We start from the raw sequence: 27,598 nt of genomic DNA, 5'->3' as shown, positions 1-27,598 counted from the left end.
AGCCTGATGGGAGTGGAGCCAGTCAACTGGAATACATGGAGCAAGATTTGGGGGACATCTTGGGTATTTCTAGGTGCGCTCTTCTAGCTAACTCCCTTCTAGGAGGACCCCACTCCATTCCCTCCAGAAGCTCCCCAAGAAAGACCAGAAGTGGCAACTTCTGGCATGAGGGGGGACAAGGTGACTGTGACCCTCCACAAGTGCTCTGCACTCCCTCCAAGGCGCCCTTCCAATACAGGGGAAGGGAGAGAATTCTCAAATAGAATCATCCAGAAATCAAAGTTGGCCACATAAATCTTTAATAATCCTTGCTAAGTTTGTTGTGTGTGATAAAAAAAAATCCTGAGCTCTGAGAAGAGAGGGTGGGGTGCTGAGTGAGATGAAGACCCCCCTGTTGCTTCATCTCACTATTTAGTCATTTGATGAAATTAGGGTGTGTGTGCAAGGGGGCTGGGGACTGGAATGAGATATTTGGGCTTTTTTGTTGTTTTGGGGGCCATACCCAGCAATGCTCAGGAGTTCCTTCTGGCTCTGCACTCAGGAATCACTCATGGTGGTACTCGGGGGACCCTATGGGCTGCTGAGGATTGAACCCGATAATGAAAATAATTTTCCAGCCTGGACCCTCTTCCCTCAGCAGGCTGAGGGGTAGGGTGGGGTAACCCTCACAGTGGGGGATGCTGCCTGCAGCGGGGTATATAGGCCAGTGGATGAGGTCTTCAAGTGACCCCCACAGGACTGTGTAGTGAGTGGAGTAGGCAAGGGTGTTCCCCATCTCTGCAAAGGGTACCAAGCCAGGCTTCTTTCTGGGTGGGGGGGACAGCACACAGCCTTCTAGGAGGGAGCAGTCAGGGCACCCACCAGCAGGCTTACAGGTCTCCTCAATAATGGAGAGGACAGGGGAACCCACCACTACCATCACGACCACCACCACTGAAAGCTTCTGCCAGGCCCTACAGGAAGCTGGACATTGTCCCTTCAGCTGCCTGGAGTTTTAAACTGGGAAAGGTCCAGTCTGTGGGGCATGAAAGGAACTTGGGGATGGCTGGAAAAGGGGCCCACAAGGTAACCAAATGCCCTGGACAATAAGGCACCGATGAGAAAGCTTAGAACAGTGGGGCCTGGGCTATGGCCTAGTGCTGGGTCTTCCAACAGCAGGCACAGTAGAGGCCATGGGGGGCCCCCTACATGCCCCGTCTTGAGTCAGCATAGCATAGGGGTCTCTGCAGGAGGCCGGCCGGAATAGGCAGCTTGTCAGGAGGTTTGGGGGTATCCATCAGTTTTTCCGGATGTCTGCATAGACCACAGACTCGGCCTTGTTGATCTTGTCACTGCAATGTCCACCAGAATGTTCTAGTTGCGCGTAAATGATGGGGCCCTGTCGGGGAGAGACAAGGTCAGTGCTCAGAGACAGGCTGGGCCTCCCAGAGTCTTCTAGAAGCTTCTTTCAGGAAGGCTTAGGGCAGAGTGGATGGTAAGGCCTTCCCAGGACCTGCCTGCATCTTCACACTCCATCCCATAGTACATACCCTGACATGCTTCTACACACTTCCCAGGAGCAGAATTTGCCAAGTCCTGTCCTGTCACGACCAACTGAGAACACCACTTCCTGGATTGCTTAGATCAAATAACTTGGTTTTGTTTTTGTATGTTTATTTGATGTCAAGATCCAATTGGAAAGAAAAATCAGGGTTGGAGCCATAATACAGTACAGTGGGGAGGTACTGGTCTTGCATGTGGCTGACCCCGATTCCATCTCCAGAATCCCCTCTGGTTCCCTGAGTCTGGCCAGAGTGATCCCTGGGTTGATCCACTGGTTTGGCTCCAAAACCAAGAAAAAGCAGGAAGGAGAAAAAAAGAAAGATGGAAGAAGGAAGAAAAAAGGAGAAAGGAAGGAAGAAGGGGAGAGAGGAAGGAGGAAAGGGAGAAAGAAAGAGAAAAAAGGAGATAGGGGAAAGAAAAAGAAAGGGAGAGAGAAAAAGGAAGTGGAGAGAGGAAGAAAAAGAGAAAGAACCCCAAAAGCCACTGTAGGACTACAACAAAAGGTTCTGTGATAACATGTTTTCCAGACCCAGCAAGAAGGGAGAAGACCTTGGGAAGGGAGAGCAAGGCCAAGAAAGGTCTATATGGAACAAAGCTTAGCACCCTCGAGATCTGAGAGGAGAAGATGGGGCCGAGGACAGCGGCTCCTAACAGCTAACACGCCTGTCCTGGAGTCTCCCCAAGTGGCCAGGACAGGGCGAGAAGGGAAAAGGCCCCTGTTGGTCATAGAAGCTGTGGGAGTCTTGACAGAGTCGAGGGAAAGGCTCACTGAGAAATGACACCCACTAACACCAAAGCACCTGAAGCTAAAACTCCAAAGTGCTGTGAACTCAACAGTGCTCCAGCATCTCTAGAAAGAGTGGCCAGGTAGAGAGGTAATCCAGGGAGCACTTGCCCTTAGGAATTCAAACCCAGAATTAGACTAAGAGAGTTTTTCGAGTCCAGCTGCAGGGAGAGGTCTGAAGGGAAGCCAGTCACATTAGAAGGTTCCCCCAAGCACATTTACTTAGGGCCAGAACCCTGTTCCTTGGGATCCAGTAGTGGGGGCGGGGGGGGGGGCATATCTTTCAAATGGGCAGGACCACCTTGGGTTGGAACACAGTGGCACCAAAAAATACGGATGAACATGAAAGGGCCTTCCCCCAGGATCCCAGGATCGGACTGCAGAGGGTGGAAAATGTGGGGTTAAAGGATAAACAAACTTGGAAGGACAGAGTGAACCCTCCTTCCCTCAGGCCCTCTGGCCTCCTTAAGGAGCATTGGTGGGACCACAAAATTGTGCAGGAAAAATAAATTTTTAGGGCTAAAGAGATAGCAGAGTGGTAGAGCATTTGCTTTCCACATACCCCACCTAGGAAAGACCTGGGTTCGATTCCTGGCATCCCATACGGTCCCCTGAGCCTGCCAGGGGCGATTTATGAATGCAGAGCCAGAGTGCCGCTGGGTGTGGCCCAAACACCAAAAAAGAAAAAAAAGAAAGAAATCTCCTCTTGGGGCCCCTGGTCACATCCTATAGGCCTTGGAGGTCTTCTCCTGGGCATCTGTTCTCAAAAAGTCCTAATGCCCCCTCCCCCAGAAGTTGGGGGTAAACTAAAAAGGTGAGAAAAATCTTGTGGGATCGATGATCCAATCGATGGCCAAGGAAGGTCAGCCCCAAGCATAATGCTGGAAAGTTCCAGGCACTGTAAGAGAAGGCCCCAGACTAGACAGTTCTGAGATGGACTATTCTCAAATGTGTGGATAATGTGAGCAAAGAAGGCAGGGGCCGGCGAGGTGGCGCTAGAGGTAAGGTATCTGCCTTGCAAGCGCTAGCCAAGGAAAGATCTCGACCGCAGTTCGATCCCTCAGTGTCCCATATGGTCCCCCCTAAGCCAGGGGCAATTTCTGAGCGCTTAGCCAGGAGTAACCCCTGAGCATCAAACGGGTGTGCTCCCCCCTCCCCCCAGAAAATAACAAGGCAGGAGCCGGAGCAAAATCACAGAGAGAAGTGCACTTGCTTTGCATGCAATCATCCTGGGTTCAATTCCTGACATCCCATAGGTTCCCCTGCATACTGCTAGGACTGATTCCTGAGTGCAGAGTTAGAAGTAGCACCCAAGCATCACCAGGTGTGGCCCAAAAACTTAAAAAAAAAAAAAATGAGCTCCCTGATTTGGAGGCTGGAGCCATAAACAGCAAGGAAACAAGGTTGACCTGGTTTGATCCCCCGCATCCTATAGAGTCCCTGGAGTCTTTCTTTTTATTTTTTGGTTTTTGGGTCACACCCAGTGGCGCTCAGGGGTTACTCCTGACTTTGCACTCCTAACTCGCTCCTGGCAGGCAGGCATGGGGACCAGATGGATGCCGGGATTTGAATCACCGTCCCTCCTATATCGGCTGTGCGCAAGGCAAACACCCTGCCGCTGTGCTCTCTCTAGACCCTGGAGTCTTGATGGGAGTGATACCTGAGCATTGCCGGGTGTGGCCCCAAAACAACCAAACCTGTTCTTCGGTGTCAAGAATGGGAACACCTCATCACCAGCTTCTAGTACAGCAAATACCAGGGCCCTCAAGGAGGAACATGTAGGGCCTTAGAATCCAAAGACACCCATCAGCCCTGCCAGTGCTTTTCTCCACAGCCTCATTCCCACCACAGGCTATAATCCAAGACACAGATGGACTGATGGACAGATTCAACAAACAGACAATGGGCCCGGAGGGATAGCACAGTGGCGGCGTTTGCCTTGCAAGCAGCCGATCCTGGACCAAAGGTGGTTGGTTCAAATCCCGGTGTCCCATATGGTCCCCCGTGCCTGCCAGGAGCTATTTCTGAGCAGACAGCCAGGAGTAACCCCTGAGTACCGCCGGGTGTGGCCCAAAAACCAAAAAAATAAAAATAAAAATAAAAATAAAAAAACAGACAATGAGCGAGCTGGTGGCCAAGGCCAAATTGGCTGTGCACAGACCCAGGTTCTAGCCTCCAGTGCATCTGTGGTTCAAATGACTCAGACACCCCCAGTTCCTCACCACACAGAACACCCCCCGCTCTTCGCTTCCTGGCCCCTTGTTCCTCAGGTTTCCCACCCCAGAAAGCTTGGAAGTGTGAGCATAGCCAGGTCAAAGCTCAGCACACCCTATGGTGTGCATTTCACAGGAATACACTTTCCACCTCTAGAGTTTTCCACCAGGGAACATGGCTCCTCCTTTCCTTATGCCCAGTCCTGGGTCCTGGGGCGTCTGTTCAGGACTCAGAGAAGTGCCCCTAGTCTGCTTTTCAAGAGGAATTGAGACAAAGGACTGGTGGGTTTTCAATCCTGTCAACTTGGCTGGCCGTGTCAGGGTGCGTGGAGCACCTCTGAGAAGTTGTCAGGCCCAGATGTGTTTCCCAGATGGGCTGCTCAGGAGCTTCCTTCGCAGCCTACATCAGTAGGGACCTAGGGGCTAATTTCACCTTGTCTCTCCCTGGTTCAAGTCTTTAATCTCTCTTCCCTCTCTCCTCTCCCCTCTCTCCCACCCCTTGCTTTCTCCCCTCTCCTCTCCCTCTCTTTCCTCTGAATCTCGTCTCTCCTCTCACTCCCCTTCTCTCTCTTCTGTTTCTCTTCTGTCTGTCTGTCGGTTTCTCTCTCGCCTCAGACCCCAGAGTGCCCTAGCCACAGGGCCATTACCTGATGGGATCCGGTGGACAGAGTCTTTACCAGCCCCTCCGTGTCGGAGGGCCCTTTTCGTGGGGCCTGCTTAACCGGTGTGAGGCCCTCAGAAGTGCTGCAGCTGATGGGATGTCATGGGAGAACAGAAGGTGAAAAAAACAAATTAAAACGAATGGAACACACTGAAGGGAGGGCAGGAAATGGATTCAAAACAAAACACAAAAGGGCCGAAGTGATAGCACAGTGGGTAGGGTGTTTGCCTTGCGTGCAGCAGACCTGGGTTCAATCTCCAACATCTCATATGATCCCCTAACCTACCAGGAATGATTTCTGAGTGCAGAGCCAGGAGTAACACTGAATGCCACTGGGTGTGGCTCAAAAACCAAAACCAAACCACCAAAACACAATGCAAAGTGGGGCGAGGGCCGGACAAATCAGATGTAGAGAGACTGCTTTGTCTCCCAACTCAATACACTCCATAGGCGTACAGTAGGGGCTGGGGAAGCAACCCCAAGCAAGGCGCGTACTGTAGATGCCCCTGGAGTCTGAGTGGGGTGCTAAATCCTATTGGTATCCACTTCTCTCCCTGTACCCGTTCAACCCTTTGGGAGGAAGGTAAGGCTGTACCCAGGGCCAAAGAGTCGTGCCAGTGATGCCTCTTTGTGATCAAAAAAGAAAAATCACATCTTAGTGTGTCCCCCCAAATAACAGACATATTCAAGTTGGGGGGGTCTTTCTCACTTCCTTTCTTCTAGGCCCAACCCCTTCAGGCTGTCTTCCCACCTGACCCCCCCCCCAATCAAAGACAGCCCAGAGGGGTGTCCAAGAGAAGGCAATAAGGACTCATATTTTGGGGGATATGACTAGCAGAGTGTTTCATAAGTGGCTTAGAGACAGAACAGGGGGCAAGGTTCTTGTCTTATATGTGACAACCCCTGCTTTGATCCCTGGCACCTTGAAAGTTCACCTGAGTCAGTACCCCAAATCAAAATGGAATGGGTGCCTTCTTTTCAGGGGGCCATACCTGGCAGCATTCAGGGGTTACTCCTAGCTCTGTGCTTAGGGATCACTCCTGGCAGTGCTCACAGTGAATCCTATGGGATGCTAGGATCAAATCTAGATTGGCCGCATGCAAGACATAAGCCTTCCCTGCTGTGCTATCACTTTGCCAACACAAATGGAGTTTCAAAGATCAGTAACACAAGCCGGATATGAAAAAAGAACACACTCCCACACATCTCTCTCTCCAGAGAATACTAAGACCTCTTGGAGACCCGAGACCCACCCTGTACACCCTGCTCTCCTGGGCAGGCAAGATGCACCCTACTCCCAGCACAAACAAGGACAAAGGGTGGACTATTACCTCCCACCCCATGCCTTGCTACTGCACTAGAGCCAAGCCAGCAAGCGAGTGAGTGCAGGCAGGAAAACAAGTCCTGTGAGCAGGGACATGCACAGGAGCAGCGACAGGGACGGGGCCAGGAGAATTACCATGAGTCACTATGTCTGTCTAGGGCACTGCAGATACCCCAGACCCGCTACAGCCCCCAGGGCCCATCTGCGCCAGCCATTCTTAAGAAGCAGAAGAGAAACAGAATCTGATCCACGCACCAAGGTGGGGAAAGGGAAGAAAAACAAACATAAAAACAAAACAAGAAAAAAACAATGTGAGAAGAACAGTGATGCCATTGGGTCATGCAGGATCCCAAAGTACACACTTCTACCCCACTTCTTACACCCGCAAAGCAAGAAATGCCCCAGTCACCAGCTGGCATGGCAGCCGATTCGTCTGTGATATGCCCACCCCTCAGAGCATATTCAAGCAAGTAAGTATCTAAATGCCAGCATTCCAAGTCATTAGCTACAGCAACGCCAGAGGAAGGAGCAGAGGTGCCTCACCAGCCAGGGGTCAGGACATGCAATGCTCAGCAGACCACAGTGCCCTGGGCTCTGTGCACCTGGCCAGAGGAATCCAGCCTTCACCCCATCTTATTCAGCCAACTTTTACCCCGTTTCATCACGACCTCTCTGAGACAACATTCCCTTAAACCAGAGTCTAGGCTTTGCTTCTTCCCAACTGAAGTATTTGGGCTCAAAGTTTAGGATTCCCGGTTGGACAAGTTCAGTCATGTAGGCCTCTGCCATTGAGAACGAGCGAGCGAATAAGCGAAGCAGCAATAGTGGTGTGAAACTTTGCAAGACTGCAAAGAGGGAGAGAGGTGGGAAGCAAACAGTTCAGCCCGGCAGCACCATTGAGAACCATCGAGGATAGAAGGGCAAAGCCATGAAAAGCACAAAAACTGCAAGATGCGAAAAGGGAGAGAGGAGCTGGCATGGGGTGAGAGGGCAGCTCTACCCATGCTTCTGGACTCTTCTGGCTCGGAGTTTTGCATCTACATAAGGGGGAAGGAAGAACATTGCAGTGTGATGCATGGAATTAACAGAGCATGAAAGCCTGTGGGTTAGAACAAAGTGAAGGGGCATAGGCTGGTGGTAACAGAAAGAGAAAAGAGAAGAGAAAGGGGCGAGTGGAGAGAGGAAAGACTTAGAGCAGGGAGGAGATAGGAAAGAGGAAGAGATAGACAGAAAGAATAAGTGTCCACCTTTATAAGATAATGCCCAGCTATCAAACCCAAACAAAAGTGTTCCCTAACTTCCTTTTCCTGGTAATCACTTCTTTTGATATGTAAAAGTCCACCTGAATTACAGGGCTTCCCCTTCCCCCTTCCAATGGGTGAGGTTCTGGATAATAAAGAAAGGAGACTTGGTATTATTTATCTGCTGCTACCTTGCTTCATCAGGTTGGTCCATCTAAGGGGTAAGAAACAAGGTGCCTGGGCCGGAGAGATGGCATAGCAATAGGGCGTTTGCCTTGCAAGCAGCCAATCCAGTAGGTTCAAATCCCGGCATCCCATATGGTCGGTTTCCTGAGCCTGCCAGGAGCGATTTCTTTTCTTTTCTTTTCCTTTTTTTTTTTTTTTTTTTTTTGGTTTTTGGTTTTTGGATCACACCCGGCAGCACTCAGGAGTTACTCCTGGCTCTATGCTTAGAAATTGCCCCTGGCAGGCACAGGGGACCATATGGGATGCCGAGATTCGAACCACTATGCTCATTCTGCATGTAAGGCAAACGTCCTACCTCCATGCTATCTCTCTGACCCCCGGCCAGGAGCGATTTCTGAGCACAAAGCTAGGAGTAACCCCTGAGTGCTGCTGGGTATGACCCCAAACCAAAAATAAATAAATGAATAAATAAAATGGACATGTTTTAAAAACACAGTGCCTAGGGCAGTCTCTCCCAGCTTGAGAATATTTTTATTTTACACACTTTACTAGTGGCTTCTAGGTTCTGCATATCCTAAGGAGACTGCCTGGCTCAGACACATGTGTGTGTCTGTGTGTTTGTCCACCAAGCTCTCTGGGCCCTTTACCCAGCTCTCTTACCCTGTGTAGTCCCTCTTGAAGTTCCTCCGCCGATGTAGCACCAGCAGCACGAGGCCGATGAGCAGTGTGAGGCCCAGGACCACTGCAGACACAATGCCCACAACCACCCAGACGGGGAACACAGGCAGGTTCTCTGGGGGGGTGAACACAGAGGGTGTCAGGGCCCATGTGTCCCCCCACGTCCCCACCTCGAGAATCGAGAACATTTCCTGAAACAATGAGCCAGCGAGCAAGCAAATGCCTTCCTGGGGCTGTGAGCTCAAACCAAGTATGTCTGCACAGTGGGAGAAGGAAACCTGGAAACCCAGGGGGGTCAGAGAGATAGCACAATAGGTAGTGCTCAGGGCTTGCTCCTGGCTCTGCACTCAGGAATTACTCCTGGTGGTGGTTGGGGGACCATAGAGGATGCTGGTGATCAAATTTGGGCTATCCACATGGAAGGCAGCGTCCTACACCCTTCCCCTGTGCTATCGCTGCCAGCCCCCCTCCCCTTCTAGGTTTTGACAGGGTCAAAATTACCTCCTGGACAAAATTGAAACAGTAGGAAACCCTACCTCCTGCCTCCCTACTTGAGCAGCCCCCTCATGAATTAGGTCTCCCATCTTTGATTCTGGGGATTTGGTTTTTGGACCATACCTAGTCTTACCACACCTGGCTCTGAGCTGAGGACTCACTCCTGGCAGACTCAGGGGACCCTATGGAATGCCAGAGATTAAATCTAGGTTGGGGGCTGGAGTAATAGTACAGCGGGGAGGGGCATTTGCCTTGCATGTGGTCAACCTGGGTTCAACCCCTAGCATATCATATAGTCCCCTGAATGCATCCAGAAATTTCCTTCCTTCCTTCCTTCCTTCCTTCCTTCCTTCCTTCCTTCCTTCCTTCCTTCCTTCCTTCCTTCCTTCCTTCCTTCCTTCCTTCTTTTCTCTTTTCTGTTCTTTCCTTGTCTTGTCTATAGGTCACAACAAGTGGTGCTCAGGGCTTGCTCCTGGTTCTGCACTCAGGGATCACTCTTGATGGTGCTGAGGGAAGGGGTTGTATAAAGTACCAGGGGTCAACTGCATAAAGGCAAGTGCCTTACCCTGATCCTAACTTTCTGGCCCCCACCAGGAGTAATTCTTTTTTTTTTTTTTTTTTTGGTTTTCGGGTCACACCCAGCAGGGCTCAGGGGTTACTCCTGGCTCTGTGCTCAGAAATCGTCCCTGGCAGGCATGGGGGACCATATGGGATGCAGGGATTCATCCTTCAGGATGTAAGGCAAATGCCCTACCTCCAGGCTATCTCTCCAGCCCGAGGAGTAATTTTTGAGTATAGAGCCAGGATGGCTCCCCCAAGCATTGTTGGGTGTGGCTCAGAAGCCAAATAAACATTTGAATAAATAAACTTACTGTGGCTGTGGGCAAGGCAGGCAGGCACCCTAACCACTGTATTATCTATCTGGCCCCCAGCTTCTCACTCTTTGCAATGGGGTTGGACCCCACAGGAAGGAGTCCTCCATGGCAAGACACTCTGTGTGAATGGGGGTCCCTGGTCTCTGATGGCAGCAGGTGAGGGAAGATACCTCTCTCCACCACGTAGAGCCGGATGTGCCCAGGCTGTGCCACTATGTCAGGGGGGTTCTTGACATCACAGATGTAGGTGCCGTTGTGGGTGAACTGCATGTTTTCAATGTAGATTGATGCGTCCTTCTTGTTCAGGTCTCCGGCCCAGCTGATCCTGCCCTTGAAGGGTGCATAGTTCCCCAGGTACACCTGCCCTTGGGAGTAGTGGAAGAACTGCCCAAAGAGGGGACATTGAGCAACCTGAGGTCAAGCCCGGAAGCCCTGGCCAAGCCTCACTTGCCCCCCACCCCTACATCCCCTCACCTACAAAAACAACCCATAACGTTTCTTCCAGAAACAAAGTGGGAGCTGCCTGGGATATGGGTCCATTTGTGGCATCTGAGCCCAATAGGGCACAGACATCATGGGTGTGGAATGTCCATGGAGGAACCAGATCAGGGTCCTTTAGATCTCCTCCAGGTATTTCAGGGATGGAGGGAGGGGAGTGTAAGGGAGAGGAAGGATGGGGAATGGGAGAGAGGGGAGAAAGAGAAGGGAATGGGAAAGGAGAGGTGGGAAGGGAGGGAAGGGAAGGGAAGGGAAAGGAAAAGAAGGATAGGAAAAATGGGTAGGATAGGGAAGGGAAAGGAAGGGGAAAAGGGGGAAGGAAGAGGAGGGAAGAGAGAGGAGAGGAGGGAAGAGGAAGGGAAGGGGAGGGAAGGAAGGATGACAAACAGGAATGGAGGAAGGGGAGGGAAGAAGAGAAAAGGACAGAGGAGAGGAAGAGGGAGGGAGCTAAGGGGAGGGCAGTATCCCTAGGCCCAGCACAGCAGGAAAGACCTGTGTGAGTCTGGAGGTCCCTTGGGTGAACCTACCGACACACTAGTGTCTGTCCCCTGGGGCTGGAAGCTCCAGGTGACGGAGGTCAACGTTCCAGTCATGTTCGTGGACTTGAATTTACATGACAGCTTCCCCTGCGTTCCATTGGCCACGAAGATCTCCTTGGGCGTGTAGACCTCCAGGGCCGCCACGCCGGTGGTCACTGTGCAAGGATAGGAGGGAGATGGGGCAACATGAATACAAGTACGAGGATACGCACAGGTGTCCAGGGCAGTGAGGCTGTCATAGGCAAGGCAAGAGCAGCAGGACAGTGGTCCCTGTAGATGCTCCAAACTGCATGCTGCTGGCGGGTCCTTCCAAAGCCTCATCCTTGCTTGCCCACTGTGGGACTTACCAGCGGTCCACTAGTTTGGGAATTTGTGTCTTTGTAAGAAGCTATTTTGTGTGTGTGTGTGTGTGTGTGTGTGTGTGTGTGTGTGTGTGTGTGTGTGTGTGACTTACCAGCGGTCCACCAGTTTGGGAATTTGTGTCTTTGTAAGAAGCTATTGTGTGTGTGTGTGTGTGTGTGTGTGTGTGTGTGTGTGTGTGTGTGTGTGTGTGTGTGTGTGTGGTTTTTGGGTCACACCTGGCAGTGCTCAGGGGTTATTCCTGGCTCTAGGCTCAGAAATTGCTCCTGGCAGGCACGGGGGACCATATGGGACGCTGGGATTTGAACCAATGACCTCCTACGTGAAAAACAAACGCCTTACCTCCATGCTATCCCTCCGGCCCCTTAAGAAGCTATTTTCAGCGCTGGAGAAACAGTCCAGAAGGAGGGCGCTTGCCTTGCATATGGCAAACTCAGGCTTGCATATGGCAATCCCAGTACCCCATCTAGTTCCCTAAGCATCATCGAGGAGTGATCCCTGAACACAGAGCCAGAAGTCTGTCATAGCACCACCGATTGTGGGCCCCCGAACAAAACAAAACAAACCAAGAAATCCACAAAATAAGATCATTTTAAACACACAAATCCAAACTCCTTTCCCTGCAGTGTTTCTTCGTTGAGTCATTCTCAATTGGAATAAGCCAGGGAGGGGACAATGTCACTCTCCACTACCACCACAGTTGCCATTTTTTCTTCTTGAGGTTTAACTCTGACCCAAACTGGACCCTCCCCTGCTGTCCCCACCAGCGCCCCAATGTTTGTGCTCGACACACATGAGTACTTGGGGCTCTTCCTTGACATATACTGACAGCCACACGCCAACAAGCCTGGGCTTTTTCTGCCCAAGAGGGTGGATTATTATTATAGGGAACAATGGCTCATTATTTGCGGTCCAAACCTCAAAAACAAGCCCAGCTTTCAACCAAGAAGCAAACAAAAGGCATCCCTTGCCATCCCTTGCCATGGTGGGCAGACCAAGAACCAAAGTTGGCTCCAGGGCAGAGTCAGGCTGGGAGAGTGTGCGGTGTAGGGAGGACTGGATGTCAGGACAATTTTCCTCGTGCTCGATGAGAGTATCCCTGCAGGATGCTGGGGCAACTCAGCCATGACAACAAACTTTCTCTTGGCTCGCTAGCCTTTTGGGCTTTTCTAGAACCTCTCTGTCCTATTCCCTTCCCTGTGGTGTTATGATGGGGCCTGTGCTCAGCACATTTACCCACAAAAGGGATCAAACTCAGGGTTTCAAAATTAAAATACAGGGGCTTCTGCAGCTCTGCCCCCTCTCCATGGGACAGGAATACTTCTCTTGAGGCCCCATGGCCTGGCAGGGAAAACGTTCCCTACCTTCAGTCTGGGGATGGCACACACACACACACACACACACACACACACACACACACACACGCAATCTGGGAATGGCACACACACACACACACACACATACACACACACTTTCTCCTGGTCCACTTGGCATTTGTTATTTCACTTGACACACACACACACACACACCACTTTCTCCTGGTCCACTTGACATTTCGTTATTTCACTTGAGCCACTTCCTCCCTGCCACCCTTCCTGCAGCTCCCTGAGCCAGTGTTTGGTGCCACCCTCACCCACTCCCCTGCTGTCCTAAATAAAGAAACAGGGGTCGGAGCAATAGCACAGCAGAGAAGGCATTTGCCTTACTTGCAGCTAACCCAGGTTCAATCCTTGGTATTCCATATGGTTTCCCTGAATCTGCCAGGAGTGATTTCTGAGTGCAGAGTTAGGAGTAATTCCTGAGCGCCATCAGGTATGGCCCCAAAACAAAAAGTAAACTAAAAAATAAAATAATAATAATAATAATAGTTCCAAGCAGCTTGCCTGCCCATCCATCTGGCATGCAATAATCTCAGAGATCTTCAGCTTCTAGAAACTTCCCCAGGTGCCAGCCCTTTTTGGGCCAGCGACATCATGTGGACACATCTCTGCTCAAAGCGGGAAGTCCCAAAAAGGAAATGGCTCTTCCATTCCTAATCTGTGTGACCCAGGCAGAAACACGCCCTCATCATGGAGCCCCAGATTTGATGCACCTGGTCTCTCCCCACCCAGACTCTTGAGTTTTTTGGTTTTGGTTTTGGGGCCATACCAGATGGTGCTCAAGGCTGATTCCTGGCTCTGAGTTCAAGGATCACTCTTGGCAGTGCTCAGCAAACCCTATGGAATGTCGGGGATTGAACTCTCATCAGCCGTGTACAAGGCAAACACCTTCATCGTTGTGCTAGCACTCTGACCCGTTTCAGCATGGTGTCTGTAGGTGTTGGTTGAAGAGGGACTTTCTCCTGCATCCCACAATACCAGCATGAAGTACTGGTTCACAAATGCCAGCTCGTGCCCACAGGGCCAACAGACAGACACCTGCCTAAATATAGGAGAAACTCAGGAGTGAGGAAAGAGAGCAGGAAGGAGGTCCTCAAGTAAGCTGTAACAAAAACCATGCTTCAGTCCAGTGGGGATGGCGCTTGCCTTAAACACAGCTGACCTGGGTTAAATCCCCAGCACCCACAGGGTCCCCCAGAACACCAGCAGGAGTGATTACTGAGCACAGAGCTGAGGAGTCAGCCCTGAGCACAGCTGGGTGTGGCCTACACCCCAAAACAACAAAATTTTACTCAGGCTTAGGGAGAGATGATGCTAAGTACTGCCCACAGCTGTGTCTGAGGAGCAGTGTCCCATGGCCAGAACCTCACAGGTTCCCCCAACACTGCTGAGAATATCCACACTATATTTTAACCAAATTTGATTCTGGCTGCTTCCCAACCTAAGTGGGTTTTGCAAAGATGCCTGAGCCGGCCCTGAATGCTTACCTCAGAGACTTTTCTTTTCCCCTTTAGTACACTTATTTATATTAGTTTGGTTTTGGGAGGTCACATCCCGCGGTGCTCAGGGCTTATTCTTTCTCCAGCATTACTCCTGGCAGGGCTCAGGGGCCCTTATGGGATGCAGAGAATTGAACCGCAGTTGTGTGGGTTCACAAGGCATACGCCCTACTCTCCTTACTGGGCCTTCTCTCTTGCTCATCTTGCCCTTCACCCTTCTTGTTCCCACAAAGCTCTTCCAGTCTGGCAAAGCAAAAAGTCTCATGAACCCCTAAATCATGCTAGTCACAACACACATCACTTAACTCTAGCCAGCCCCCCTTGCCTTTGTCTCTCTCTCTCTCTCTCTCTCTCTCTCTCTCTCTCTCTCTCTCTCTCTCTCTCTCTCTCTCTCTGTTTCTCTCTCTTTGCAGCCTGTTCCTCTCTTTCAATCCCCCATTCATCCCTCCCCAATGTGCATACTGACCCCCACAGTGCAGACTGGGAAAACCTGAGACCGAGCTCCCCACAATCCCCAATGAACACAAACCTCACTGCTAAACTCAGCCTCCTTTGATCTGAGCCCCTACACTTACCATATACCTTCCCAGCCAACTTGGGGTAGTGCCCTTTAGACCTCCCAGGCTCTGGGCTGAACCCCTGAACCATGCATAGCTAGTTCGCTTGCTCTCTCCCTCTGCCTCCAAAGTCCTTTCCAAAGAAGCAGCATTTCCCTGCATGCCTCTGAATGGCCAGAACCACTGACAAAGTGAGTTGCCGACTTGTCAAGACACGTAACTTCTTTGGTTGGTTTGTTTTGGGGCCTCACAGCCCCGTGAGGGCTCAGGGCTCACTCCTGGCTCTGTGCTCAAGAATCACTACTGGTGGAACCCAATTAGGGGAGAGAGGGCTGGGGATTGAAGTGGGTGAGGTAAGGGCCTTGAACCCGGCACTATTTCTTCACCCGACACAAGCCCTAAACCTGAATGCTCATGTGCATTTCCAGCAAGTGGGAGGAAACACCCCACATTATTGGATACAACCAGGCAGATCCATACACAGGCAAAAAATGAGGTCATTTTGTGTGTGTGTGTGAGGATGGCACTGGGGTCAAACTTGGGGTGCCCTCAAGGGGCAGGAGTGACAGCACAGTGGGGAGGGCACCAGTTTAGTACACGGCCCATGTAAGTTCAATTCCTGCCAGCCCACATAGTCCCCAAGGAGACACCAGGAATGATCCCTGAGCACAGAGCCAAAAATCAGCCCAGTGCATCGCTAGGTGTAGCCCCAAAACCCCTGAGGCTCCCTCAAGCCAAGCCAGCACTGCAGTCCAGGTTAGTCATGAGCACATTTGGGAGGCAAGGAGGAAATTTGTGGTGTTTGGGGGGCGCTTCTGACAGTGCTCAGGGAACCACACTGTGCCAGCTCTGCCTTCAGCCTTGCCCTTACTCTCAGGACCCACATGTACATTCTGTTAATGCTGACACAGAAACAAACCCCAAGATAGTGCTCAAAAACTATGGTGGTGGTGGGGGGATCAGAGCAAGAGCGGGGAAGGAGTTGCCAATGGGGTTTAATCCCTGGCATCCCAAATGGTCTCCTGAACTTGCCAGGAGTAATTTCTGAGACCAGAGCCAGGAGTAAGCCCTGAGCACTGCCAGGTGTGGCTCAAAAACCCAAAACAAAGTAAAACCTTTGCAGGGGGTCTTAGCGATAGTACAGTGGGAAGAGATTTGCCTTGCACACAGTCATCCTAGGTTTGATCCCAGGCATCTCAGAGGGTCCCCAGAGCCTGGCAGGTGTGATTCTTGAGCCTCAATGATGTGGCCCCCAAACAAAACAATAACAATAGCTTTTTGGGAGCTCAGGGGTGAAGCTGGAACCCCAGCTGTAGCACTGACCCCAATGACATCCACTGTACCATTTCCCTGGTCCTTGTGGGTCCCTTTGAAGAGCCTGCTTGTGTTCTATTTGTGGCCACACCTAACAGTGCTCAGGGCTTCCTCCCAGCGTGCCAAGCATACGCACAGCCCTTTGAATCCTGGCCCTGGCCCCATGTCACCGCTCCTCCAAATAGTTCACACACCCCCTGGGGGTGGGTACTCTGTCTTCCCCCTAGTTCCTCCAGGCTGGCCCTGAGTGGCTTATCTCTCTGTCCATCTCCCCTCCACCCCCATGCCACATTCCTGCCACTCTTGTCAGGAATGCTATCTCCTGCCACCCCCTCACTCACATGCCCCTACCCATGAGACCAGCATCCCCACTTTTCCAGGTGCTTGCAGCTGCTTCCAGGCCAACAGAACCCCATAATAGGACTCAAAGCAAACCATGAGGAAAGCACCCGAACAAGGCACATGCAGCCCAGCACCAAGCCAAGGGGACTGACTGGTCTCACATCAGGGTACAGCGAGGACAAACAGTGTGAACAATACTGAGCAAATATCACTTTCCGGCTTGGCTCCTGATAAAAGTTCTTAAGCCAATCCATTTCTGCTTCAACTCCTGACTGGCAGGGCGGTTCTGACTGTCAAAGACCTGGCAGATACATTTTTTTTTTCTTTTGGATTTTGAGCCCCACCCAGCGGTACTCAGAGGTTACTCCTGGCTCTGTGCTCAGGGATCACTCCTGGTAGGCTGGGATGCCAGGAATTACACCTGGGCTGGCTGCATGCAAGGCAAATACCCACCTGCTGTGTTATGACTCTGGCCCAAGACCTGGTAGTTACATTCTCGACAGAGCAAAAGGTCTTTCATAGGAGGTTCATTGATAATATGAAGCTCCAGTGACAAATCAGAACCCTGCCTAGATCCACAGGGCACAGGTCCTAGCAAAGCTAAAAAACCGGCAGAAGAGTGGGGGATAGGGGGGAGGGGCCTACCTGGCATATACAGCCCACACAGGCCCCATGGATCTGGGCCCCCAAACTCCTAAAAGAAATACAGAGAAGGGCCCGGAGTGATAGTCCAGCAGAGAGGGCATGTGCCTTGCACATGGCTGACCCAGGGCCTGGCATCCCATAGGGTCCCTCTTGTACCACCAGGAGTAATCCCTGAGTGCAGGGAGGACTGAATCCTTAGTATCACTGAGTAAGGCCCAAAATCAAAAGTGGGGGGGGGGGAGGGGGGAGGAAGAGAGAAAAGAGAGAGAGGGGGAGGAGAAGTGGACTTGAATGATAACAGGTCTTGTCTTTCTGAAATATTCCAGTATGCTCTCCATAAGCCACTGTGCTATCTCGTTTTTCTGTGGCCCCACCTCTAGCACAGAAAGAAAGGCCAGGAGTCAGAGAGGGACAGGAGAGACATTGGGGGGGGGGGCTCAAAAGAGAGACCCAGAACAGAGCTGGGGTTACTTCCAACTAAGTTGATGTTGGACGTGGGTGAGTGAGTGTATTTGAGAGGTGCCACGACCAGGTTTGAGTGTCTTCCCGGTCTTAGATGTTGGGAAGATTATCAGGCTCACTGGGCGAGACCGCAGGGGTTTTGGGAAGGAACTGAAAGTTGCCGAATCACTGCCCAGCAAAGTGCACTGGTGATGCGGGCAGACATGGGGCTGCAGAATGTGGGTGAGACTGACACTCAAGACAGACAAGAACTAGACCCCCAGATCTGCAACCATGGCCTCAGAAAAAGGGGTCGCATTCGCTAGGAGCCCAGCGAGCACACTCGGACATGGAGAGTGGTGGTGGGGACACCAGCATGGAAAGATACAGGCTGCATGCAAAGGAGAGGATGCAGTATCTAGGAGGGCATCTCAGGGAAAGAGGAAGATGAGAGGCAAGGAGGGGAGAAGGAAGTGGAAGCGGTCACTCTGCGTGATGGATGGAAGGGATGAAAAGCAGAAACTGGAGTGTTAGAAAAGTAAGGGGAGAACCCTAGAGAGGTATCCCAGAAAAGGGGGTAGCAATATGGCATCCGCCAATGAAGCTAGGAGGGAGGCAGTGGGATGGGGCAATAAGGCAGGGCAGGGGGCGGGACTAGGATCAGAGTCTAGCCCTCTGGGTAGACACTAAGCCCATTCACGCACATCCAAAGTAACTGTGATCCCTGCATGTGCCAGGGTATAGGACACTCCAAGGGACACTGAACCCCAGCTCTGCTCAGTGGCCCCTGGAAGCTGGTGGGACACGAGCCTGCTTAGACAGTGCCCACCCCCCTCCTTTCCTTGGCCTTGTATGCATGTGGACTGTTGTATCTGGGCTTGTAAGTGGGCTATTGTTGGTCTCTCCTGGATCTACACTGCCAGGTCTACATTGCCAGCAGCCGCCGCCTCTCCCTGCCTCTGCTTATTCGATCTCTGCTCCAAGGTCTGCAGCACCTGCCTGGGGCTCCCTGCAAAGTGATCCCTGAATCTGACAACAACATACTGTGTGCCAGAATTGTCCTGCTCCCCGAGCACTATCCTTGCTCTCCAAGCACCATCTGTGCTGCTGCAGGTACAGGCCCCATCATCTGGCCAGACTCAGAGCTGAAATGTCAAGGTCAATGACAAAAGAAAGTCTAACTTGAATCAGAATAAAATCAAGAAAGTCGGGGTTCCCTATAGTCAAGTCAACACCTGAACTTATAGTTAATAAATGTGGGACCGTGAAAAGAAAGGAGGCAGCTGGGCCAAACTGGCATCATGAAACTGAGAGGGGCTGGAAAGGTAGCGCTCGCATGTGTGCACGAGTGTGTCATTTGCTTTGCAAGGGCTGACCTAGGTTTGGTGTGTGTGTGTGTGTGTGTGTGTGTGTGTGTGTGTGTGTGTGTGTGTGTGTGAGATAGAGAGAGAGAGAGAGATTTGGGGTGTGTGTCTGTGTGTGTGTGTATGGAGATTTGGTGTGTTTGAGATTTGGGGGTGTGTGTGTGTGTCTGTGTGTGTGTATGTGTGTGTGAGATTTGGTGTGTGTGTGTGTGTGTGTGTGTGTGTGATTTGCTTTGTACAGGGCTGACCTAGGTTTGATCCCTGGCATCCCAAAGGGTCCCCAAAGCCCGCCTGGAGTAATTCCTGAGCAAAGAGCCAGGATAAAGCCCTGAGCCCTCCTGGGTGTGGCCCAAAAACAAACAACAGGGCATGAGCGATTGCAGTGGTAGAGCATTTGCCTTGCAGCTGCTGACCCAGGATGTACCTGGGTTCGATCCCCAGCATCCCATATGGCCCCAAGCCAGGAGTGATTTCTGAGTGCATTGCCAGGAGTAACCCCTGAGTGTCACCGGGTGTGCCCCTCCCCCCCCCAAAAAAAACCAATAGAAACAAAAAAAGAAATCAAGAAAGAAAACCCAAAAGAAGGTTAAAAAAAAAAACATGAGGGGCCGGAGTGGTGGCACAAGTCGTAAGGTGTCTGCCTTCCCTGCGCTACCCTAGGATGGACAGTGGTTAGATCCTCCAGCATCCCATATGGTCCCCCAAGCTAAGAGCGATTTTTTAGCGCATAGCCAGGAGTAACCCCAGAGCGTCACCGGGTGTGGCCGAAAAAACAAACAAACAAAACAAAACAAAATTTAAAAAAAAACAGGGGAGCAGAGGGAGGGAAGGCAGGTGGGTGGGGTAGGGAGAAAAAACAACAACAACAACAATAACAACAAAAACAAAATTTAAAAAAAACATGGTAAGAACAAAGCATGGTTGGGGCAGACTGTAGGCATCTGGGTCAGGGTGAATCCAGGTTAGGGGCCAAGGGGCTCTTCTGAGGAAAGAAGCCCCACTGGGCTGAACCCACCCTAGAGTGAGCACTGTGAACTGGAGTCCAGACATGCATCCTTGATATCTGCGACAGGCACTGCTCTCCGCAGAAACAAGAAAGTATTTCTTCCAGTTGATAAAAGCCACTTTTCAGAGATGGTTTTAGTAGTGCCAAGGACAGAGCCCAGTGTCTCCACCCCTGAGGGTTTTAGTGTAGATGTAAGCTGCAAACAGCGGTGGGTTTCAGTAGTGGGGCACTAAGAAGGGGCACTCTGCCCGGCCGTCCTGTGCACAATAATAAATAGTGGCTCAGTCAAGATACCCCGCTTTTGTCTCTGATCCCTATTAAATCGCAGGACTGAATACAATGTACCACTAGGCTCTGACACTGGAGCAGAAAGAAGCAATACAAAATATCACAGATTCTAAAGAAACCCTTGTAGGGAGAGAGGCTGGGAAATAAGGAGATTTCTGCAAGCTAGCCTTGAATATAAAATAAAGTCTCTGTTTAGAGACTTGTGTCCCTTCTGTTATGAGTGTAGGAGAAAGTCATGCAGGTCAAACAATCTGTCTAGGCTAATAGTGCCATAACCATTGCAACTGCTATCTTTACATGCTTCCTGATTTAATGATGCCATGGGCATTGTAACCACTATCTTTGCACACCATCCAATTCAATGATGCCATGTACCTTGTGACTGTTTTTTCTGCATCCCATCTTGTTGCTGGAATGTCTAAACTGTATTACCCAAATTCTGTTTCCCCGCTTAAAGTTTACCCTTAAAAGCCTTGTCCCTACCTTCAATAAATGAAGGCCCTTGCTCTGACAATGCTTCCCTGTGAGTGGTCTGTGGCTCACAGTCTTCCCTCTCTTTTCCGAGTTCGGCCTGGAGGCCAGGGGCTGGAAGAGACCCTTATGCACCCTTGCATCGGCCTCATCCGGGGGGCCTGCCACTGAAATCCTACATCTGACGCCCAATGTTGCTTTCTCAGGACCCTCAAATGCTTCCGGAACAAGGGGACAATTCGATTCCAGTTGCCGCTAACTCATTGCAGATCATGTTAATTTTTTTTTTTTCCTTTTAGGGTTCAAGTAATCATTTTTTCAGGGGAGGGATAGAACCCTGCAACTCATGCAGTTCAGTTTATATATATATAAATGTATGTCCTTTGCATTTCTTCTCTTTTTCTTTATTGTTGCCTATTTGCTTTATTTTCCTGCCTCTCCTTTTTTGGCTCTCTGTTCAACTATTTCTCTTCTGAGTCTCTAATCCTAAAAATCTCTTGCCTCTACTTCTGTGACATTCCTCTTCATTGAAGCAGTCTGAATATCCCCTCAGATACAGGTCCTCTAAATAAGTCTCTAGAGAGGAGGCTGTAAAATGACCTGTGGCAGGATAAGGGTGTCCAAACAGGTCTTCCTAGATAAAGACCTGTCCCCCGCAGAAGGAAATTCGTGCACCAATTAGGCACATATTGGTTAAAGCAAAACACTGTCCCAAAAATATTTGGCATTGGGGCCCGGAGAGATAGCACAGCGGTGTTTGCCTTGCAAGCAGCCGATCCAGGACCAAAGGTGGTTGGTTCGAATCCCGGTGTCCCATATGGTCCCCTGTGCCTGCCAGGAGTTATTTCTGAGCAGACAGCCAGGAGAAACCCCTGAGCACCGACGGGTGTGGCCCAAAAACAAACAAACAAACAAACAAAAATATTTGGCAGATCGCTTCCACTTTCATCCTTGTGTTTCTGCTGCCACTGGCACCCTTATCTCTCCCTTTTGGAGATGGGAAACTTTCCTCAAAGGCAGAAAAACCTGCCCTTAGAGTGCTAAGATTAGATAAGGATAGTAAGAACCAGAGTGCTCAAGACAATTTTTTCAGAGTGGGAATGGCCTCCAGACAGTAATTTCTGTCAAGAATGGCCTTCTGGGCCGGGAGAGATAGCACAATGGTGTTTGCCTTGCAAGGAGCCGATTCAGGACCAAAGGTGATAGGTTCCATATGGTTCCCCCGTGCCTGCCAGGAGCTATTTCTTTTTTTTTTTTTTTTTTTTTTTTTTTTTTTTTTTTTTTGGTTTTTGGGCCACACCCGGTAACGCTTAGGGGTTACTCCTGGCTATGCGCTCAGAAGTCGCTCCTGGCTTGGGGGACCATATGGGACGCTGGGGGATCGAACCGCGGTCCGTCCAAGGCTAGCGCAGGCAAGGAAGGCACCTTACCTCTTGCGCCACCGCCCGGCCCCACCAGGAGCTATTTCTAAGCAGACAGCCAGGAGTAACCCCTGAGCGCTGGGTGAGACCCAAAAACAGAAAAAAATAAATAAAAAAGAATGGCCTTCAGGACAGTGGTTCGAATCTTGGCATCCCATATGGTCCTCTGAGCCTGCCAGGGGCGATTTCTGAGCACTGAGCCAGGAGTAACCCCTGAGCGCTGCCAGGTGTGACCCAAAAACAAACAAACAAAAAAAAAAGAATGGCTTTCTAGTAGTATCCCCAGTGGCCACAGCCAACCCCCCCAAAGGGAATCTGTCAACATAGGGGCAAATTGTTTTCTATGCTATTGCTATTCTGTAGCAGATAGAACCATTATTAGTTGAGAAAATCCCAAGTGAATGAAATCTGTCTGCAGGACCCAAAGTGCAAGATGTGCACAACTTTCCACTAGAAACCTTTGAAACTAAGGATTTTATTAAATGGGTTAATTTAAATGGAGATTCTGGCTTTATTACGCCTCTAGTAGCCAAAGGTTTAAGAAATAACTTGTTAGGGCTGGATATACTGGGGCAGGCAAGAGCATATATTTCTAAACAAACAAAAAACAAAGAAACAAACAAAAAAGGATGTGACGCCCCCACCCTAATAATTCATGCCACTGTTCCATGAGCCCTCAAAATTAAAATGGAAGGAAGACCCAGTCTGGGTGAAACAGTGGCCTTTGTCCTCAATTAAACTAGACATTTGGGCCCGGAGAGATAGCACAGCGGTGTTTGCCTTGCAAGCAACCGATCCAGGACCAAAGGTGGTTGGTTCGAATCCCGGTGTCCCACATGGTCCCCCGTGCCTGCCAGGAGCTATTTCTGAGCAGACAGCCAGGAGTCACCCCTGAGCACCGCCAGGTGTGGCCCAAAAACCAAAAAACAAAACAAAACAAAACAAAAAAACTAGACATTTATACCATATAATCAAGTAACATCTAAAATTTGGCCACATTAGACCATCAACTAGCCTATGAAAGATCTCTGGGATGTGGCATATGTTACAAAATTTAAAAAGATTAATAAGAGAATGATAATTCAGAGGACCCCCTTAAAGGAGTATACCATGAATTCCAGCCATTCCTAGTAACTTGCATTTGGTAATTATTGACATCAAGGATTTTTTTCTGGGGCCGGGCGGTGGCGCTGGAGGTAAGGTGCCTGCCTTGCCTGCGCTAGCCTAGGACGGACCACGGTTCGATCCCCCGGTGCCCCATATGGTCCCCCAAGAAGCCAGGAGCAACTTCTGAGTGCATAGCCAGGAGTAACCCCTGAGCGTCACAGGGTGTGGCCCAAAAACCAAAAAAAAAAAAAAAAAAAAAAAAAAAAAGGATTTTTTTCTCCATATCCCTAAGGGATGAGGATTGTGAAAAATTTGCTTCTTATTCATTTTGCTTGTCAGTTTGTGTTCTGTTTTCGTTTAAATTGTGTGTCCAAATTATGTTGTGCTTTTTGCTATGTTTATGATTGAGTATTGCTGCATTTTAGGTTAAAAATTGGCTGAAGAGAGAAAAAAAAGTGTATTTTTTGAAACCAAGCAGCCTTAGAACTTGTTATCTGACCAAAAAAAAAAAAAATGCCCTAGACAGATTGTTGTCTCTATGCTAATAGGTAAGCTGATTAGCTAGGGAAAGAAAAAAAAATTAGCTTTTTAAAAGTTTTACTGAAAATAAAGAAAAGAAAAAGTTTCTCTGACTTTAGAAATTCCTAAAAATTGGATGGATAATGTTGCAAATAATATTGTTAATTCTGTAAGTGCCCTAATCAACAAGGGCGCAACAGAAAAGCTTTCTCTACCCCTTGCATGTGGTACAAAAATAGGTTTCACAGGCAGGCTGAACATAAATCTTTTTTTTTTTTTTGGTTTTTTGGGCCACACCCGGTAACACTCAGGGGTTACTCCTGGCTATGTGCTCAGAAGTTGCTCCTGGCTTGGGGGACCATATGGGACACCGGGGGATCGAACCGAGGTCCGTCCAAGGCCAGCGCAGGCAAGGCAGGCACCTTACCTTTAGCGCCACTGCCCGGCCCCTAAACATAAATCTTAAGTTTGATAAGGATAGGGAAGCCTTTAAACTAAATCTGGACATCCCTCAGCCTCATTACCCCAAGGGGAAATACTCAAATGGCTGCTGCTAAGGGCTCTTTCACCCTTAAAGCAGGGTCCCCAGTCTACTGGACTGGGGGTGTCAGGAATAGGAGAAGGTACCCCCTCTCTTGAAACCATTAAGTGGTTAATATGGAAAAGATTAAAAAAAAAATTCAGGAGCTATAATGCCCCTCATAGCCAGATGCTTATCCTCTACTCTCTTAAGACAGGATATACTGGGGCAATCAAAGGAGGCCTATGTCTCCAAAACACCTAAAGGTGGTGGCCAGGTCCACCACCAATACTAGAGGCCACTGCCCCTCAGGTACCATTAATATCCTGGCGACTGGGAAAACCTGTCTGGGGGTAGCAGTGGCCACTCTCTCAAATAAAATGAGATGCTTTAAAACATAAAAAACCCCACCACCCCATCCCTTAGAAATTTTGGAGTAAGGTGATAAACAACAGACTATCAGTAAAGAAAAACTTTTGTCAGTTTAAGTTCAAACAGGCTACAACAGTATTAAAATTTGGGTCTTTTTATATTTCTATTAGAAAATGTATTTTAATTTTAAATGTATCTAAAATGAGAAAGTTGTATGCAAAATATTGTGGTTAGCCTTTTTTAAACTATTTGCATTTACCAAATTTAGCAATTCAGCTATCAGCTGAAACACTGAAGCAGCAAAATATAAGATATATTTTTTTTTCGGCCACACCCGTCTGATGCTCAGGGGTTACTCCTCGCTAAGCGCTCAGAAATTGGCCCTGGCTTGGGGAGACCATATGGGATGCCAGGGGATCGAACCAAGGTCCTTCCTTGGCTAGCGCTTGCAAGGCAGACACCTTACCTCTAGCGCCATCTCGCTGGCCCCAATATATTCTTAAAAACTGCAAAATAATATGTATGAAACAGTTAGAGAAAGAGACTATTTTGGATAATGTATTAAGTTATTGGGAAAAAAAAACTAAAGTAACTAATAATGTGAGTGGTGAGGACATACCTTGAAAACTGTAATTCCTCTGGATTACAAATCCTGGCACATAAAATTTTATACTTTATTTTATTTTTTGGTTTTTGGGCCACACCCGGTGATGCTCAGAGTGCTATGCACTCAGATATCGCTTCTGGCTTGGGGGACCATATGGGATGCCCAGGAATCCAACCATGGTACGTCCTAGGTTAGCATGTGCAAGGCAAATACCCTACCACTTGCACCACTGCTCCAGCCCCAGGCATATAAAATTTTAACATGAAATACTTATAAGCACATTAAGAGACCATAGCTCCTGTGTGAGGTTTTCGTAGTGGATTGGGGGGTGGATGAAACCCCCAGACGTTGCTTCCACCGCTTTGTTTTGCATGTAAATTGGTTGGGGTTGGGATCCCCTAAGTGGGGATCTAAACGTGCCCTAACCCAGGTGGGGCCCTTGGAATCTTTTTGCACCTCATTGTACTGATAAACAAGTTTCTAAGTTGCAAGTAAAATGTGTCAAACTTAAAAAAAAAAAAAAAAAAAAAAGAGAGAGAGACCATAGCTTCTAAATTTATTTAATTCTGGTTCAATGTTTTAACTAGAAGTTTTCTTTTAAATACAACATAAATTAAAAAAGAATACTCATTATTTTTAGGCATTTAAGATAGGCTAAATTTGCCTTAAAAAAAAAAACAAAAATAAAATTCTTGGTAATTTGCAAAGTGTGCAGGGGTCTCAAACTCAATTTACCTGCGGGCTACAGGAGGCAAAGTCGGGGTGATCCTTGAGTGCAAAGTCAGTAGTAAGCCTTGAACATTGGGGGGTGTGACCCAAACAACTAAAACAAAACAAAACCAAAAAAGATTCCTCTAGGGCAGGTCCCCAAAATGTTGTACGGAGGGCCCTTTGCTGCTCTCGGCCACAAGTTTGAGACCCTTGGTAGAGCCAAGAGTAACCCCTGAGCGCTGCCAGGTATGATCCAAAAACAAAACAAAAAAAAGAAAGAAAGAAAGAAAAGAATGCAGGTGTGTGATTTATGCAAGAAAGATAAGGTGTGAATTTATGAATACTGGAAAAAGGAAGAAAATTCTGTGAAAGAGTAACCAGTTGGTTGCAGATAGGACTGGAGGAAATTTGTAAAGTGAATTTTAAAGGAATGTGCAGAAAGGTTTTAGGATGTTTTTAAGAAACTGTATAATCAAAGTGAATGATTTTTTGGGACATAATTTGACATGGTTTTGTCTAATTAGCTTTTGTATTTGCTGCCATCAACTAAAAGATTTCCATTACCTTTTGCTAAGGATATAGACAGGTGTATCACAAAGAGCTTCTCTCCTCGAGGTGCAGAATGATAAGGATCCCTTGTACATTTAGCTGACTCAATTTCCAGTAAGGAAAATGGGCTGTTAGCCTTTGCCTGGAAATAGGAATTAGCCAAATCCCAAATGATGGTCCACTGGAAGGACCCAGAATCAGGGGAATGGAGGGGTCTGGATCCTCTGTTGTCAGCAGGCCATGGCTTTGGCTGTGTGTTCCCACAGGAAGAACCTAGAGTCCTAGGACCCATTTGAGTCCCAGTCAGAAATATCAAACATATACCTAGTAAAAATAATGATAATGATAATGCACAAAAATTCAAAAAAGGAATAATGTCAGGATTAAGATTTTATGAATCTGGTCATGAGTCTGGATTGCTTTTTTGGACGGGGAGGGATTGGGCCACACCTGGTATCGCTCAGGGGTTACTCCTGGCTATGTGCTCAGAAATCGCTCCTGGTTTAAGGGACCATATGGGATGCCAGGGAATCGAACCGCAGTCAATCCTAGGCTAGCACACACAAGGCAGATGCCTTATGGCTTATGCCACTGCTCCGGCCCCTCTAGATTACTTTTTAAAATCCAGTTAAGCATCACTTATCCTACCTTTAAAATAGGGTCTGAGCCCCTGGTTCCCACACCGTCTGCTCTCCCTGTAACATCTCTCAGCTTTTCATCACCCTGTCCAACTGTTCTTTTTTTTTTTTTTTTTTTGGTTTTTGGGCCACACCCTGTGACGCTCAGGGGTTACTCCTGGCTATGTGCTCAGAAGTTGCTCCTGGCTTCTTGGGGGACCATATGGGAGCCGGGGGATCGAACCGCGGTCCGTCCTAGGCTAGCGCAGGCAAGGCAGGCACCTTACCTCCAGCGCCACCGCCCGGCCCCTGTCCAACTGTTCTGACCTCCGGGCCACCAATATTTAGATCCCAATTTACCATGAGCCCTAGTGGGCCATTGCCTATGTGCCACATTCTCTTAGGCTTAACACCTACTGCTCATACCCTTTGACAGCTCATGAATTCCACCTATGCTATGCTTAACTATACCA

General features: G+C 49.2%; 1 protein-coding gene across 1 annotated transcript in view; it reads right to left on the bottom strand.

Annotated features, from left to right (window-relative positions):
* Nucleotides 1-331: 331 nt before the first annotated feature.
* Nucleotides 332-27,598, bottom strand: part of MPZL1 (myelin protein zero like 1) — a 34,140-nt gene continuing 6,873 nt past the window's right edge. The window contains exons 2-6 of the mRNA XM_049776583.1: nt 11,025-11,191; nt 10,170-10,383; nt 8,612-8,744; nt 5,187-5,289; nt 332-1,378 (exon numbers count right to left, since the gene is read on the bottom strand). Coding sequence (XP_049632540.1) covers nt 1,277-1,378; nt 5,187-5,289; nt 8,612-8,744; nt 10,170-10,383; nt 11,025-11,191 — 719 coding nt within the window. The 3' untranslated portion in view covers nt 332-1,276. The remainder of the gene's footprint in view (nt 1,379-5,186; nt 5,290-8,611; nt 8,745-10,169; nt 10,384-11,024; nt 11,192-27,598) is intronic.

The sequence above is a fragment of the Suncus etruscus genome, chromosome 7 (genome assembly GCF_024139225.1).
Source record: "Suncus etruscus isolate mSunEtr1 chromosome 7, mSunEtr1.pri.cur, whole genome shotgun sequence".
Classification (NCBI taxonomy): Eukaryota; Metazoa; Chordata; class Mammalia; order Eulipotyphla; family Soricidae; genus Suncus; species Suncus etruscus.
This window is presented reverse-complemented; position numbering and strand designations above follow the sequence as displayed.